This window comes from Neophocaena asiaeorientalis, unplaced genomic scaffold (genome assembly GCF_003031525.2).
Source record: "Neophocaena asiaeorientalis asiaeorientalis breed wild unplaced genomic scaffold, Neophocaena_asiaeorientalis_V1.1 scaffold251, whole genome shotgun sequence".
NCBI lineage: Eukaryota > Metazoa > Chordata > Mammalia > Artiodactyla > Phocoenidae > Neophocaena > Neophocaena asiaeorientalis.
Genome location: NW_020173377.1, coordinates 11,416,940 through 11,434,901, shown reverse-complemented (window position 1 = coordinate 11,434,901; position 17,962 = coordinate 11,416,940). Strand labels below are relative to the sequence as shown.

Below are 17,962 nucleotides of genomic sequence, written 5' to 3'. Positions count from 1 at the left end.
CTGCACTCAGAGCAAATGAGTTAAGAAGGACCTGACTGGGTAGAACGAGGGAGCTGTCCTAATAGGACATGACTACTATTTACACGGGGGCCTGATCATTGATTTATTGACATTTTATTCTGCATCTGGAAGCCTCAGCCAAACCAGGGTGCTCTGTATTTTATGTCGTCACGTAATAACTCTGAGCAGCTCGTCAGCGTCTTCATGTCTCTTCTTTTCCCAGGGATCGACCAAGGTCAAATGACCTATGACGGCCAACACTGGCATGCCACTGAGACCTGTTTCTGCTGTGCTCACTGCAAGAAGTCCCTCCTGGGCCGGCCGTTCCTCCCCAAGCAAGGCCAGATCTTCTGCTCACGGGCCTGCAGTGCCGGGGAGGACCCCAATGGCTCTGACTCTTCTGATTCAGCCTTCCAGAACGCCCGGGCCAAGGAGTCCCGGCGCAGCGCCAAAATCGGCAAGAACAAGGGCAAGACAGAAGAGCCCATGCTGAGCCCACACAGCCAGCTGCAGGTGAGTTCCAACCGGCTGTCGGCTGACGTGGACCCCCTGTCGCTGCAGATGGACCTGCTCAGCCTGTCCAGCCAGACACCCAGCCTCAACCGGGACCCCATCTGGAGGAGCCGGGACGAGCCATACCATTACGGGAACAAGATGGAGCAGAACCAGTCGCAGAGCCCCTTGCAGCTCCTCAGCCAGTGCAACATCAGAACTTCCTACAGTCCGGGAGGGCAAGGGGCCGGGGCCCAGCCCGACATGTGGGCCAAGCACTTCAGCAACCCCAAAAGGAGCTCATCGCTGGCCATGAAGGGGCACGGTGGCAGCTTCATCAAGGAATGCCGAGAAGACTATTACCCGGGAAGGCTGAGGTCCCAGGAGAGCTACAGTGATATGTCCAGCCAGAGCTTCAGCGAAAACCGAGGCAGCATCCAAGTCCCCAAATATGAGGAGGAGATGGAAGAGGAAGGGGGCATGTCCACTCAGCAGTGTCGGACCCGTCATCCAATCAGTTCACTGAAATATACCGAGGACATGACGCCCACAGAGCAGACCCCGCGGGGCTCCATGGAATCGCTGGCGCTGTCTAACACAACAGGTGAGTTCTGTTTACCTGGAGCACAGCGAGCGGACTCTCGGGGTGACCTGATGCCAGTGCTCAAGGTTTGCGCGTCGTGCCCGCCATGTGCTCTCATTCGCCGGGTCGTTGAGGAAGGTGAACCCAAGTGTCGATGGGTTCTGTCTTTGACTGGATTCCCTTTAAGCAGAGCCTGAGGCAGGGATTAGGGTGCCTGTGATGTGTTGAGGACATGCTCCCAAGGAAGGGGAGTGAGAGAAACAGGCTAGGGCGGGGGGAGGAGCCAAGTGAAGAATGGTGTCTGGGCTGGAGTCTAGCTTCAGCCTGAGCCCTCAGGGGTCTCTGGAGGATGAGTTGTACCACACGGTTGGTTCCTTCTTGGGACAAGGGGGCTGACGTTTTGCATCACCGTGTCAGTCATTGGCCCAGGGCTGCTGGAGAGTGACCTGGGGATAAGGAAGTGGATGTGGGCACGGGGGCAAGACAGCTCCCGTCAGCCAAAGACAACATTCAGGAGAAGGGGTGGCAGTGAGCTGGAGGGGGGTACTCATGATACGGGGTGCCGCCTGGGACATCAAAGCATCCATGACAGCTTCCGTGGCTGTCCTGAACCCCAGTATCTCATTAGCGAGCCGGATTTTTTTTTGTTTTTTAAAGAAGATATTGGGGGTAGGAGTTTATTAATTAATTTATTTATTTTTGCTGTGTTGAGTCTTCGTTTCTGTGCGAGGGCTTTCTCTGGTTGAGGTGAGCGGGGGCCACTCTTCATCACGGTGCGCGGGCCTCTCACTATCGCGGCCTCTTGTTGCGGAGCACAGGCTCCAGACGCGCAGGCTCAGTAGTTGTGGCTCACGGGCCTAGTTGCTCCGCGGCACGTGGGATCCTCCCAGACCAGGGCTCGAACCTGTGTCCCCTGCATTAGCAGGCAGATTCTAAACCACTGTGCCACCAGGGAAGCCCGGGAGCTGGTTTTAATGTGTAGATAAAGATGAAAGAAATGGGGATGGACAAGGAGAAGGCAGGCAGGCTGAGAAGGACAGAAGTGTTGGGAGAGACAGACAAACAGACACTCCATTGACTGTTCTGGCCAACCAAATTTTCCAGCTGTTTTCCGTACGTGTGAAGACGATGTCAGTGTCCTCTAAGATGCCACTACTCAAAGTGTAACCTGAGGATCGGGGCTGTCCTCAGTGCACCCCGAGATAAGTACTGAAATTGACAGTGTTTAGAAACTCTTAGAGCAGTCTGACATTGCTGGGACATCCAAGTGCACATCCAGTGGGCTCGTCTCATGGGTCCAGGTGCAGACCACTCAGGGTGTTGTAGACCCACGGGCGAGTTGTCTGTGGCAAGTGCTGGGTATGAGTCCTGCTCAGGTGGGTCCCATATCAGGCCGCCACAATGGACTGAAAATTTTAAAAACTGGTCCTTGGGCTTCCCTGGTGGCACAGTGGTTGAGAGTCCGCCTGCCGATGCAGGGGACACAGGTTCGTGCCCCGGTCCGGGAGGATCCCGCGTGCCGCGGAGCGGCTGGGCCCGTGAGCCATGGCCGCTGAGCCTGCGCGTCCGGAGCCTGTGCCCCGCAACGGGAGAGGCCGCAACAGTGAGAGGCCCGCGTACCGCAAAAAAAAAAAACAAAAACAAAAAAAGAAACTGGTCCTTCACTACAGATAGCTTGGGAAATGCTGCTCTAAGATGCACTAAGTGTCTGTGCCCCTTGTTGGCAGGACACCGAGGAGGGAGATGCACTTCTGTCCCTTACAGTAGAGATTCCCAGAGTCTAATGTGTCTGTCTGGGTGGAGGCTGTGATAACCTGATGCACATCAGCCCTGGATGGAGGGACGGCCACCGCTCAGCCCCAGCTGGTTGTTGCCACTTGCAGGGATGTTTATTTATTCAACTAAGAGTGATAGAGCTCTTGCCTTGTGCCAAACATTGTTCCAAGCACTTAATAAATATTCACTCACTTAATTAAATCATCACAACCCTTTGAAAGGTACTCTTAAAATTCTCACTTCAGAGTTGAAGAACTGAGGCACACAGAGGTTGAAGGACTTGCCCTAAGTCACCCAGCTTTCTTTCTTTTTTTTTTTTTCGGTACGCGGGCCTCTCACTGTTGTGGCCTCTCCCGTTGCGGAGCACAGGCTCCGGATGTGCAGGCTCAGCGGCCATGGCTCATGGGCCCAGGCGCTCCACAGCATGTGGGATCTTCCCGGACCGGGGCACGAACCCGTGTTCCCTGCATCGGTAGGCGGACTCTCAACCACTGTGTCACCAGGGAAGCCCAGTCACCCAGCTTTTAAACAGGGATTTGAACTTCTGCATGTGACCCCAGAGCAGTGCTCTTAATCACACCAGGGTACCAACCTAATCTGAGCCCCATGCTATCAAATCTTCCAGTTTTTCCCAAGAAGTTAAAAATGTGGATTTTTAAAAATGTGAAACCTATTGGAACTCTCTGCTGGACAAGCAAAACGTGTCTCTGAGTTGTAGGATATCTATGCGGCGCGTTTTTAATTTTCATCGCCCTCCAATGCTTTCACAGCTGTGTTCTCGTTTGTCCTGGAGGACAGATAGCAGATATCCTTAACCCCATGTTTCAGATGACAAAAATGAGGCGTTGGTGACCAAGCACTTTGCCTACTGTCGTAGAAGTGAGCAATTAGTGCAGAGTGACGACCACCTGGCTTCCAGCCCAGTTTGTGCTATTCTCGGAAGATTTATATGCTGTAATTATTTAAGAGGCCAGGAGATAAATGTGTAGTTCAGACTCTGAAGCAGAGTTTCTCAAAGCTAGACCACCTGCGTGAGAATCATTGGCTGCTTGATTGAAACATGGACTCCAGGGCCTCCTCCCCAGGCCTGGTGTATCAGACCCAATAGAGGTGGGGTCCAGGGACCTGCATTTGTTTTTTCTTTTAATTCAAACAGAAAGTCACAAAAATTATAACCATCAGTTCACTCAGTCCCATGTAATTAATTTTTTTTTCATCTTGGTCTTTTGTTAGCACTTTGATGAACGCATCAGTTTTCCATTAGAGTTCTGAAAATGCTCATTCATTCAGTTCAGCAGTCTAGTCAGTTATCAGAAAGCTGTACTTGTCACAGTCTTTTCCATAAATCAGGAACCTGCATTTTTACCAGCTCCCTGCTGGTGCCGATGGGACCACTGTCTGAGAGCAGTTGTTCCTGGGTTTGTCTGTTCTGACTTTATTGTCCTCACACTGTAACCTAGGAGGAGATCTAGGGCTTGGAGAATGTTGGAAAGGCCACACGGGTACATTTGAAGAACACACAGTCTCCGATCCTAAGGAAGAGGCCGGGTTGCTTATCCTTGAGATTTTCTACAAATCCTTGGGCAAAGCAACAGATGCCCCTCTGTCACTGAGATTTTTGGAAAGCAGCCCTGAACCATGTCTGATAGAGCTGAGAAAAATTGCTCAGATCAGTACTGTCTGATACGGTAGCCACAAGCCACATGTGACAGTTGAAATTTGAGTTAATTGAAATGAAATAAAATGAAAATTTTAGGCCCTCAGCTGCACGAGCCACATTTCAAGTGGTCACTAGCCATGCACTGAATTTTAAACTTCTTTTCATTTTAATCAGTTTCACTTTCAATAACCATGTGTAGCTAAGCTAGAGGCTACCCTATGGACAGCACAGATGAAGGAAGTGAGCTGTTAGGCCGGACACAATTTCAACCCCATTATTAGTCTCTTTGGAAGTTCTCTCATGAGCTCTGGTTTGTCACATTCTAACCTAACGGTTTGGAGTACCAATTCTGGAGTTACACTCCCTAGGTTCACATCCAGCCTTCGTCATGTAGGAGCTGTGTGGCCTTGAACAAGTTGCTTAAATTCCGTAAGGTTCGGTGTCCTCATCTATGGAACCTGGTGAATAATAGTACTTCCTTTGTAGGGTTTTTGTAGAAGGAAATGATGATACACTTAAACTCGTGAATATAGTCTTTGACACATATGACTGTCTCTGATGGTTACCCGCTACTTTTTATTATTATTATTATTTCTCTCTCATCCCAAACACACTGGTGCATGGTTTTGGCCTCTAGGGATGTTTTGGATTTCGGTAACTCCCAGCATCCAGCAGCTGTGCAGGTTCGCATTTTTAGGTTTGAAACTGCTCCCGTGGGTCCCCTTTTTCCTAACCAGCCTGAGAAGAGCGTGAGAAATGGGACTAAAGAAAGCCATTTTGTGCCCCTGTGTTTCCATGGATCTGTCAGACACATCAGTGTGGAAGGGAGACGGTAGCTAATATTCATAGCACTGCTTCATTGTTGATCACTGGAGCACACCCTAAACAGCCCTTCACATCCTGTGCTGGACACACATCACCAAGGACATGGTGTTGACGAGGCTTGGTAATGGGTCCTTTTGCTGCTGACCCTCACTGTTGCACTCAAATTTTGCTAGAAAATTCAGCAGTCTTTTGAGAAGGCAGTGTTCTGAACTATCTGTGTGTCTTCAAACCCTAGAATCCCAGTCTATGAGTGAAGGTACGTGTCACCGAAGTCTTAGTCAAAACACCTTGATTCTGCAGCGAAAGCTAGATTTCAGAATAATGGATTTTTTCCCCCTCTTTTATGGCCAGTATCTTGTTATTAACTAAGTCTGCAGTGTTTAATCTGGCACGAAGCATGATCTTTTTGTGGGCAGCATTTTTCCTTAGAACAGATCTTAGAAAAGCAGGTAGCCCCAGTGGCTGGCCAGCCTCAGATCTGGCCTTTGACACCTCCGGTTTGGTTTAGAAGTGGGAGTGTACTGTCCCTCCCTCCTCCCTGGCAAACACAGTCCATCCGTTCTGCTCACACAGAGTGCATCAGGCGGGCACGGTCACCATTTGCATCCCCATCATGTGGAGTCTTGCAGAAGCTCTTTAACCCTGCCATGGCCTAAACACGCCTCTAAAGCCGCTTGCAACCCGGGTGATCATAGTATTAGAAATAGGAATAACAAAATCAACAACAGCTAACATTGCCAGGTGTGTTTGTCATGTACTAGGTACAGTTCTAAGCACTTTGCAGGAACTAACTCACAACATCCCTGTGAGGTAGATACAGTTATTTCCATTTTACAGGTGACTTAAGTGAGACACAGGCTAAGTAGCCCAGGGCCACACAGCTTGGAACTGGAGGAACAGGGTTTAAATTTGGGTGTCCTAGCCCCAGAGCCTGTGCCCTTGACCACCGTGTCATGGCTGAAGTGGATGATGGTTATGTGGATGATCAGTAGTGACCGTAATAGACAACTGACTATGATGTGACGTGGTAAAGACTTCAATCTTCATGACAGTTCTGTGATGATTATGCCCGTCTTACAGTTGAGTACACTAAAGTTCATAGATGTCATGACCTCCGTACAGTCACCACTGATGGCCAGGACCTGAGCCCGGGTGTGATAGTCTGCAAAGTCCCTGCCCTTAACCTCTCTGATCTGCATCCTCGCAGGAAGGGTCGTCTTCATATCAGGAGATTGGCACAACGACTCTTCGCTGAAGGGACAAGCATTCCTTTCCCTGTTGCAGCCGGTCTGCTGCTATGTCTGTGAGGCTCGGGCAGGGCTAGAGGGAAGCTCTCAAATGAGAGGTGAATAGCAGAGGCAAAGGTGACTGTCCGAGGTGATGTGCCTGGGTCAGACGCAGGAAAGACGAAGGAGACTCGTGCAGACCATCTGGAGGTTGGCATCTGGGCAGGAGGCACTGATGGGGTGGAGACGGCGGCTGTAGAGCAGGTTGGGGTCTGGGTTCAAGTCTCACTGGGGCAGGTGAATAGAGCTGGAATTGAGACTGGTTGCCTCAGGCAGAGGCCACACCAGAGGACAGCTGGAGACCGTCAGCTGGTCCCTCAAAAAAGGGCCCTGTTGACAGCAAAGAGGCTGCGAATAGGGCTATTTCTTGAGGATCAACCAGATTCTGTAAGGAGTGGTTGGGTCACAAAGAACTGGGACCTATAGGAAGGAACTGCAGATGTGGATGGGAGTGAGGGAAAGGGAAAGGTGGTTTCTGTTCATTCATTCATTCAGCCAGCAAATGTGACTTGAGTGCCTCCCTCTGTGAGTTACAGCAGAATGAAGGAGAGCATGGGCTGTAGACCAGTTGGCCAGTTGGAAATTGGACTCTGTGGTTTAATACCTATGTTATGCTAGGCAGAACTGGCTTATCTATTCTGTGCCTCACTGTCGTCTTTTTTTTGGGGGGGGGGGCGCTTGCGGGATTGCAGTTCCCCAACCAGCCATCGAACCCCAGGCCACAGCAGTGAAAGTGTCAAAACCTAAGCACTAGACCACCAGGGAACTCCCTCACTGCCCTCATCTTTAAAATGGAATGCCAGCAGTGCCTTGTAGAGTTGTTGTGGGAATTAAATGAGTTAATTCCTACAGAGAATTTAGGACAATGCCTGACATCCTCTAAGTTACTATTAGAGATGATTCTTAGTAGGTGCCGTGGCCTGTTCAAGGTGCCGGGGATGCAGTGCTGAGCTGAAGTGGACATGGGCCTTCCCCTCCTGCACATTACAGTCTAATGGAGTTTAATACATAGTAACTATCTAATTGTACCATATAAATTTGCATCAGTGGTAAATGTGGGGCTAGGAGGGTATACAACGAGGGCTATAGCTAAGTTAGGGAGGTCAGAGAGGGCATCCGGAAAAGGTGATGCTTAAGGGGTAAAGGGGAAGGAGCATTCCGGGTAGCATGTCAGCATGTGCGGCGGTCCTGTGGTAGGAGTGTGTGGCAAGTATAAAGATCTGGAAGAAGACCCAGTGGCTGGGTGAAGCACAGAGAGTAGTAAGGTTGGGAAAGCAGGCACAGGGGGATGGTGCAGAACCATTTCAGATATTTTAAGGGTTTGGGCCTTTCCACTAAGGACAGTGGAAAGCCCTTGAAGTTTCAGGCCAACAGGGAGGGGAAGTGACATGATCCGATCTGCATTTTGAAAAGATGGCTCCGGCTGCTGTGTGGGGAATTGATTGGAAGAGGGCAAGTGCTGATACAGTGAGACCCATTAGGAGGCCATCCAGGACCGTGCAGCCAGGAGAGGAGGTGAAGGTGGCAGCCCTCAAGGTGTAGACAGAGCACAGACTGAAATAAGAGGATGCAAATGATGGTGACCTAGGAGAGGAAATTGTCAGAGCTCTCAGTGCCCTGGGGGAACGGTCTCAGGAGACAGAAGAGGATCGATTTGAAAACATACACATGGATCAAAGTGTGCCTGCTCTGTGATTTTTGACCCAGGCCAGCATTAGCAGAAAGTACACGTGTCACTGGCCTGGATGTGGAGACACACAGTAGGAGCAGAGAGGCTTCCTGCTGTCGTTGATCAGTGTTGCACTGTTGTGGCATGTCCACGCCCTTATTATTTTTTTTAATTGAAGTACAGTTGATTTACAATACTACATTAGTTCAGGTGTACAACATAGTGATTCAGCATTTTTATAAATGATGCTCCGTTTAAAGTTATTATACAAAATAATGGCTGTATTTCCCTGTGGTGTACTACACACCCTTTTTGCTTACCGGTTTTATACATAGTATGTGTCCACGACTTTAACATGCATCACCTACATACCTTGACAAGAGAAGCTTGGTTGCATTATACCGGGGCGTATGGATTGCTAGGGGGTAATGGGGTAATTTTTCGGCATTTCTGGCAAACAGGAAAAGGAGGAGAAGACATCAGTGTGAGGATCTGAAGTAACAACTGGAACAGCCCACTTTGCCAAGAATGTCTGCAGTGTTTTTAAATCCTTGTAATGCGAAACATTTTTATATTTAATTTGAGGCAGGAACGTTTCTGCCGTTCTTCTGCAGAGCTTAGATATCCATCCTCTGACCCAATTTCTCTATTAAAATTGTTGGGTAAAACCTCCTAACCAGCTGGCACCCGTCACTTGAGGGCTTCCCCTCAGACGTGCTCATAAATCACATGGCCCAGATCTTCCTGATCATTTCCTCCACTGGGGAAGATGTGCACCCCAGTCTGGAATTACAGATTTGAAAACCTAGAACTCACCTTGAATTCTGTCAGTTGGCCCCAGAGCCAGCCCAGGATCTACTTGGGAAATGCATAGGGATAGTCTTTGTTCACTGGAATTAGAGAACTCTTTTGTTTGCAAGCATCAGAATCCCAACTCGAAAGGGTGTAAAGAGCAAGGTTTTGTTTTTAATCAAGTAACTACAAAGTTCCCAGATTTTTGTTCCAGGTACAGCTGGATCCATGTGCACAAATGATGTCATCAGGACTCAGCTTCTTTCCTCTCTCAGTTCTTGTTTCCTCCACACTGGCTTTATTCTCAGGCAGCTCTTCCCCAGGGGCAGCAAGGAGAGCTCTCAGCAGCTCTAGGCTAACGTCCGTTAACATCAGCTCAAGGGGAATGGGAACTGATCTGTTTTAATAGTGTCACTGAAAGTCCCAGAATGGAGTCGCGTTTGCCTAACTTGGGCCACCCTTGGCGGGGGTGGTGGTGGAATCAGTGCTCTTTGGCCAAGCCCGAGTCACATGTCTATCCCAGGAACTAGGCAATGGGGTCAAGGTCATCAGAACTGTAGGGACTGAGAATGGAGATGGGGAGCTTCTCCAAGGGAAATCAAAGTAGCCTTTTCAAAGGAAGAGGGATTGTGCTGCAAGAAGGTAAAAGCCACAGGTGTCTACTTCTGGACCACAAGTATCCCACCCATCTGGGGCTGACCACACCCCACCCCCACCCCTTGACCTGGTTCCTTCCTCCAAAAGCCCCACCATTTAAACTTGACATCAAATGTCCATTACGTATGTCAGCCATGTTTTTCTAGAGACACAGCTCTGCTCTTTGGGGCATGTCCCTGTGGTGATTTTAATGGGGAGGTTTCAGATGGTTTGAGGGACAGCTTGGATGGTACCCTCTCGCTCCGTGTTGAGGAAGTGATTCAGGAATGCTTTCTGACTGGTCTCATGGGGTGACTGCCTCTTTGCTTCTCGAGGAAGCCATGCCCTCTTGTTGGCATTTCTTAGCTCTGAATCAGGCTCACAGACCAGGGACCAGATGAAAACCAGCAGAGTGAATGTCATAGGAGAGTCTTTTTGTTCCCTATTTCTTTCTGAGTCGGTGTTTTGGTGTGTGGGGAAACAGAGGACATTGTCAGAGCCAGGGGTGGGTGACAGATGGAGAGCAGTGGACAGACGGGACAGAGCCCAGCCCACGGTGGCTGGCGCACCCCTGCTCCCTGTCGTGGTCTCGCTGACATTTTCTGGGTCCAGAGAAACTTTTCCAGCGTCCTGGTTGTTGTTTTTTAATAAATTTATTTGTTTATTTATTTATGGCTGCGTTGGGTCTTCATTGCTGCCCGCAGGCTTTCTCTAGTTGCGGCGAGCGGGAGCTATTCTTCATTGTGGTGTGCGGGCTTCTCATTGTGGTGGCTTTTCTTGTTGTGGAGCACGGGCTCTGGGCACGTGGGCTTCTGTAGTAGTGGCACACGGGCTCAGTAGTTGTGGCACACGGGCTTAATTGCTCCGCGGCATGCGGGATCTTCCCGGACCAGGGCTCAAACCCGTGTCCCCTGCATTGGCAGGCGGATTCTTAACCACTGCGCCACCAGGGAAGTCCCCAGTGTCCTGGTTTTTAATAACCATTCAGGAGGCTTATTTATAGCCTCCTTGGGCGTGAGCAGTCAGCTATGCCGAGAGTAAGGAACCGTGGTTGCTGACAGAAAAAAGATGGCTGATTTTATTCGTTTTATTACTGAAAGTACAACGCTGGAAAAATGGGTCTAGGGTGGAGGCTGGGGGGTGATGGACTTTTCAGACTGGTACAAGATTTTACAGAGTGGGTTTTTAAAGAATGAGCATGCATTACTCTTGGAACCTTTGAGTTGGGGAATCTCACATGGGCAATGAGCTAGCTCTTGTCCACTTGAAAAATGGCTTTGAAATGCAGATCTTTAGGATTTATTTTTTAAAATATTGACAGTTAGGAAAATGTAAAAGAGAAAAATGATAGAAACAGGGAAAAAATATCCCAACGCCTAGCACTTGACTAGTGCTAATATTTTGGTGAATTTTCCAGTTTTTCCCTGTATACTGGTATATCATTTTTTTCTGAGTTGTAGGCAGACTGAATATTTTGTGTCCTGAATTTCTTCATTTGCATTCTATTATCAGCTTAAGTTCAGAGCTTTTGTAACCCATCATTTTTGATGACTGCATTAATATTCAGCTGAGTGACTGTTACTACATCTCTGGAATTGGACACTTAGGCAGTTTCCAAAGTGATTTTTATTCAAATCTTGATTTCCTTTGAGTTCCATCAACAAAATGTACTTTTTTGACCTTCCCTTTTCTTATCAACATAAACCTAAATATTTTGGCTCAGTGGCTCACCAGATCCTTGACCGTCTCAGCTTGGCCACTTGGGAAAGCATTTTAGCATCTCCTCCACAGAGTGTTCAGGTAGCAGCATGAGGTCTGTCAGTACTGTGCCGACCATCACCTGTCTTAACCCTCTTCAACCCATACATGAAGTGTGTCCCAGAGCACTGGAAAATTAATGTGATTGAAACCCCACTTCCTAGTATGAGCCATAGGGAGCCAGCTTTTAGGAGTCTACTTCTCCATGTGAACAGTCAACCGTCCACTCCATCAATTAGAGTCATCCAGGGACCACCTACATTATATTCCTTTGGGATGCTTGCCAATAATGCAAATTCTTGGGCCCCACCCCAAACTCACAAACAGAATCTCTCAGGGCTCAACCCTGGACTCAGGGTTTTCTAACACGTGCTCCCGGAGAACTCTCAGGCCCACTAAGTTTGAGGAAGGACCACTGAGCTAGAGATACCCAGACTCCTCACCTCATCACCTGAGTGATCAGACATACTTACCATTTCGTCTATGGCTGGAACGTTCATCTATCCCACAGTGCCCTTTTGCATCTCCTCTTAGCCCTGAGTCCAGCCTCCTGTGTAGACGAAAGAAAAAGTAGACCGTGCTTGTTCTGAAAAGCTCTGAAGATGTCCCTGATAACAAATCGCTCTTGGTCCAGTCAGTAGCGTTCTCATGAGTTAAGAGCACATGATCTGAAACATATGGGTGGGATATTCCTTAGTTACATAGTATGGATTAAATAGGAAAAAAGGTAATACTTGCCAAGTGGTTTTGGTATTTTCACAGGATACAGCAGAAAAAGTGGGCAATAAAACAGTCTTCAAATAAGACCAGTTTCAGTTCTAAATCAGTGTGAAAATCAAAAGGCCATGAAACCAAAGTTTCATAAGAGTAACTTTCACCAGCCCTCTAGTTTTTTACCACCATCATCTTGAGAGCACCCAGGTAGCTGTCTGCGTGCATGTATGTGTTTTTTCTGAGCTCTGTTCTGCCAGGCGGCTCCTCCAGCCTGCCCTTCCCAAATCAAAACCAGACCGTGACACGTTTCTGCGAGGCAGCTGTCACAAATCAGGCTGAGCAAGCAGGCGGGGCACCATCTAGAAGATAAAGGCTCTGTGTCCCAACACAAAATTACTAAGAAAAAACCTAGTGTTTTCTTTGGTACAAAAACTTTTAACAGCTTAAAAACGTCATACTGAATTACCCATCCACTTAGCTAAGATTTACGGCATATTTCTTCCTTTTTTTTTTCCCTCTGTTCTGGAAAATCATGTTTCTCAACTCTCAGCTACCCAGGGTTTTGGCATTCCAGTTTGCAGACCACCCAGCCCCCATCTTCTCCTTTCTCTGTTTTTTCCCCCATGTACAAGGAGTGGAGGCAAAAACGAGCTCATTTTGCTCCTTGCACAGAGGAGTAGAAACTGTCCTTCTGTGCATTTCCATTCTCTGGACCTTTCCTTGGAGCAGATCCTTGACTCTCAGCTGTGCCAGGTCTGAGGGATGCTTGTTTCTTGGGATCAGCCGTCCTGCCCAGTCACATCTGCGTCCCTGAGAGTGTTCAGTCCAAGGATACCTGTGGGGACATAACTTTCGATTCTGACATTGTGAGAGCATCCATGGCAAGGATTCTATAATTGCCCAGCAGCAAGCAGTCTGGACCTCGCCAGGGTTTCTCATCCCGGCTGGAGCAGACTTCCAATGGCTGCCTTTCAAAACGGAGTTGCTCATTTAAAAGGGCAGGAAAGTCCGTTTCAGGCTTTACATGTGTCTTTTCCTTGGGAGCAGATTGAGCTCAGAGCTGAAAGGGAAGTGAGAGGAGGAGAGAACAGCCTAGAACAACTCATCCTTTTTATTTCTTTCGATACTGAGTCCTGGGTAAAAAGATCAGGGGGAAATTCCCTTTGCCTGAGATGCACATTCATGTACAGACACTGCCCCGGGGTGAGCCTGATGGTCTAGATGAGTGACTCTCAGTAGGGGCAGGTGGAGGTGGGGAGGGTGGGGATTTTGCCACCCAGGGGACATTTGGCATTGTTTGGAGACATTTCTGGGGTGCAGGGTGCACCTTCCCTCCTGGCAGAGGATTATCCTGCCTCATGAGCCAGTAGTGCCAGAGTTGAGAAAGCCTGGTCTAGACACGGGGAATTCGATTAGAAAGCATCAGTCCCCATGAAAGCCACTGAGAACCACATCTGAGGAGGTCACGATGTCACATGAAGGGGTGGGTCTGCCTGGCCTGGCATTTCAGAAGCCCTCTCTGCAGCTGAAAGAACCCTTTCTGCTTCTTGGTCTGACCCCAGCCACAGCGCACAGTGAGTCTTACGGTTGAAGGATCAAACCAACCTGGTTGAAATCCCATCACCACTCTAGCTGCGTGACCGCGGGCAAGTGGCTCAGATCTCTCAGTCCCTCAAATTTCTGCCACACGGGGCTGTCATGGGACAGGAGGTAATATGCAGAAAGCACTTAACTGCGTGCCTGGCACTTGGCAAACTCAATATTTGAGAGTTACTATTACTCTTTTTATTAGGTGCCCCAGCGCGCTGACCTCCTGTCCCTTTCCTTTTAATTCTGTCTCAGCCCGTTGCTCATTTGCCAGGGAGAAGGGGGATTGAATGGAACTCAGACATCATTATCATAGACAGAGATGGAAGAAGAGGGCCAGGATCAATAGAGGAGCCTGAGGTCTGGCGGTTCTGTAGATGTCACAGACCCAGACCATGCTGACGCCCACAGCTGGGGAACTTTATGGCTTGGGTTTTCAGGAATGTTTGCAACTGGAAAGATGAGCCCCTTTCTCCCTGAGTCTCAATTTCCCACCTTGTCTGAGCTGAAAGAGGCTACCAGAATCTGTGGCCTAATTATGCCCACATAACACCTATTAGCGCTAACATAACGCCTATTAGCACTGAGGGAGCCTGCCTCCCCACGTAAGGAAGCCAGGATGTCACCTCCCAAACCGCAGCCTCTCCTCTGCTGATCCCCCTCCCTCCAGTGTCAGTGAACTTCTCAGACAATTCCCATTTGCCACAGCTTAGAGGAGTTAATTTGTTCTTGGAATCTGTGGATGAGAAACAGGCCCAGTTCTGGGCCATGAGCTAGGAAGACAGTGGGGGGGTGTCCAACAGTGGAAATTTTCCACTGAGATCATTATCAGTCTCAGAGACATGCCCGGCTGTTATCTGCAGATCCCTTTCAAGTTCAGGCCGCTTGGCAGGGAGAGGAATTCCAGCCTGGCCTGAGGTGCTCATAAAGGTCTCCCTAAAGCAACCCAGATCTCACCATTTCTTTTTTTTTTTTTTTGAATTGAAGTACAGTTGATTTACAATGTTGTGTTCATTTCTGCTGTACAGCAGAGTGACTCGGTTATACATATATATATATTCTTTCTCATATTCTTTTCCATTGTGGTTTATCACAGGATATTAAATATAGTTCCCAGATCTCACCGTTCTTGAGTCAACCGTGGATGACTGGGCTTTCTGTCACCTGAGCGTTGTCCTTTGTGGCTCTTCCTGTGCAGGATTAGGGCAGTCCAGGAAGCAGGTAGCTTCCTCTGTCTTCTTCTGCCCTCTGAAACTGTTTAATTTGGGGACTTTGTAGTCAGGGCATGTGGGTGGCGTACCTTTATCTGGCAACATGGGATGGAACACAGCAGATTGGAGGACATTTTTTTTCTGGCTCTTCTCTGAGCCCCAGGACTGCTGCAAAAGGAGAATTGCAAGCATTCTTACTGGGTTTTCTGAAGTGCCATCCCCCCTTCCTCCCTCCTCCAGCAGCTGAACCCAAAGCCCTCCAGGGAGCATTGAGATGTAAATATCATTCACTTGCAACCCAGCCTCTAATATTGTGAACCTCAGTGGCAAAAACTGCATAAGATGCCCCATCATCCTTTATGGTATCCCCCCAGAATATATCTCTAAGGTGCTGGGTTTCTAGGGTTGCCTATTTATTTATTTATTAGAGTTGCCATTTTTAAATTAATGTGTTTGTTTGTTTATGCTGCCATTTAAAAGGGAGCCATGCTCGTGTGTCTCCCTCACCCATCACAATCCCAACAATCCTGTTTTATCTTCTGTACCAGAGTTTGATACAAGATTGTGGTTTTTTTTGAAACAAAAAGAATGGGGAAGAGAAAGGCATTTAAAACATCTTGGTTCTGAGTTGTTTTATATTCATTTATTCAACACATATTTATTGGGCGTCTACCATGTGCCAGGCACTCTGCTCATTGCCACGTATAGGTTGGTGAATAAATCAGACCCAATCCCTGTGTGCGTCAGAGCCCCAGCAGGAAACAGATGGCCCAGGAAAGGGTAATTAAAGGAAGCCTAAGGAAGGAGGCCACTGGGTAGTAACTGATGCCCTTAGGCAGAGAAGCTCAGCCAGCCTGCAGCCTGGGGGAGGGATCCGGGCAATAAACATCCTGACCTCTCTCACTTTCTGCCCTCTGATTTCCTCCTGGGAGTCAACCCCAACCAGAAGCCCAAGGGTAAGAGAGCCAGCCATTGGTGCAGCTTTCTGGGAGAACAGGGTGGAGATGGTTATAACTGTAGCAGGGGACATACAAGCACACTAAGGGCAGATGATGATATGGGATATGAAAAACACGAGCAGGGTAAAGACATGAGAGAATTGAGGATTAACAACATTAAAAGGATGGTCAGGGAGGCTGTCTGAAGTGATGTTTAAGCTAAGAATTCGATAAGGACTTGACCTTGCAAAGGAAGGGAGGAGGAGAGGAAGAAGATTAAAGGCTTAAGGAATAGCATATGCAAAGGCCCTGAGGCAAGAGAGAACTTTACAGTTCTAATAGTAACTGAAAACAGGCCAGTGTGCTAAGAGTGTAGTTGTCAAGGGGGAGAGCTATACTTAGAGCTGTGAAGCACTCACATTTTATTGCTGACTCAAATTCAGCCTCCTGGCATCCCTGTGAGGACACTGCCCTGGTCCCTTTTTAGTGGGGTGTCTTAAAGGAGAAAAAGGTGACTTGCAGAGTAGGTTGGGAAAGCAAAGGCATGAGTACGCAGAAACGCTAGGTCAGAAATATCATGTGTGTCGGGGAGTGTGGGGGGAGAACTTACTTGAAAACAAAAATGTTTTGGAAAGAAAAAATCTGAACTCTTTCTGTTGATCTTTGTGTTACTGTAGCTTTTTTTTTTTTTTCCCTTCATTGCTGATTTCTGGCTGGTTGTCTCCTGGATTTCATATACATGGTACCCTTGAATTTTACCCCAGGTATCCTGGCTTATTTAGCCAAGCCACTAATATATAAATCTGATTAAAGCAAAAAGCCTTTCCTTAAGTAAACAGTAAGCCCTGAAAACATATGTCTAAACATATGATTCACAAATCTTCCTTTATTATTGCACAATTTAGCCAGTTTGGGCCATAGTAAACAGCCTCCAGGGCTCTTGGGACAGAGCCATTGGTCCTCGAGAAGAAAGGTGGATGTTTCCTGGGTGGCTCTTGCCATAGTTACAGAAGGCTTTCACCCAGCCTTCAAGGATCTGAATCCTTCCACCTTTCCTCAAAATTCCTTCCTAAAGTGAAGGTCCAAGGGTTCAACAAGATTGTACATTGTTGGGGGGAAATCACCATGTGACATTGTCCTTGTAGAGTCTCAGCGCTGTGGTAAGACGAGAGATGAGACCAAGTGGGTTCACAGTTTAGGACACATTCAGTGACTGGTGACCAAGGCTTATCCTCACAAATCGCAAGAGTCATCACATGTGTGAGGTCCTTGGCGGCCATTAACGTGGTTCTTGTTAACAAGGAAAAGGGAGCCAATATCTCATGGGAATTCCTACCTCAAACTCAAAAGTTATAAAGTGAATAATTAACACTTATTCGAAAGAGAATGGCCACCGTGTCTTCTCCTTCTCTTTTAAGAGAGAGTTTAGTTGGGCACCTATTGGAAAGATGCAGTGTCAACGAAAAAGTCATCAACGATCTAAGAAAGAAATGGAAAATTTTATTTGAGCCAAGTTGAGGATTATAACCTGGGCACAGCCACTCAGAAAGCTCCAAGAACTGTTCCGCCCATCAGAAGTCAAAGCACAGTTATTATACGTTTTTGAGACAGAGGGCGGTACATTTAATGACATATTGTTGACGGTTTGCACAGTCCAGATCTGTAAGTACAAAGCGGTGGGCCATCATGACTCCTTACAATATTAAGAAGGAATGTTACCTTTTAAGGAGCTGTCTTGGTGGTAGGGGAACGATGCTCTATACGGTTGGGGAGGTATTTTGGCCAGTGCGGGAGGTATGGTCGATGCCTAATGCAGATACACAATGCACCGTGGAGGGGAGAGGAGGCCAAATGGCAGAGAAAAATTTTTTACGTTCAAATGTTTCTTGCCTGGCCATAAAATATGAATTTTATTTCACAGTAGACAAGAAACTCCTCGGACACTGGTTCTCAGTCTTCACCACACAGGAAATCATCTGGGGAATATAAAAGAAGACAGATGCCTGCCCCCCCCCCCCCCCAACACACACACACA

At 48.0% G+C, this 17,962-nt stretch overlaps 1 protein-coding gene across 1 annotated transcript in view; it reads left to right on the top strand.

The window, feature by feature from the left end:
- The window catches only part of PRICKLE2 (prickle planar cell polarity protein 2), a 166,771-nt gene that overhangs the window by 120,414 nt on the left and 28,395 nt on the right, over nt 1–17,962 (top strand). The window contains exon 7 of the mRNA XM_024746500.1: nt 224–1,096. Coding sequence (XP_024602268.1) covers nt 224–1,096 — 873 coding nt within the window. The remainder of the gene's footprint in view (nt 1–223; nt 1,097–17,962) is intronic.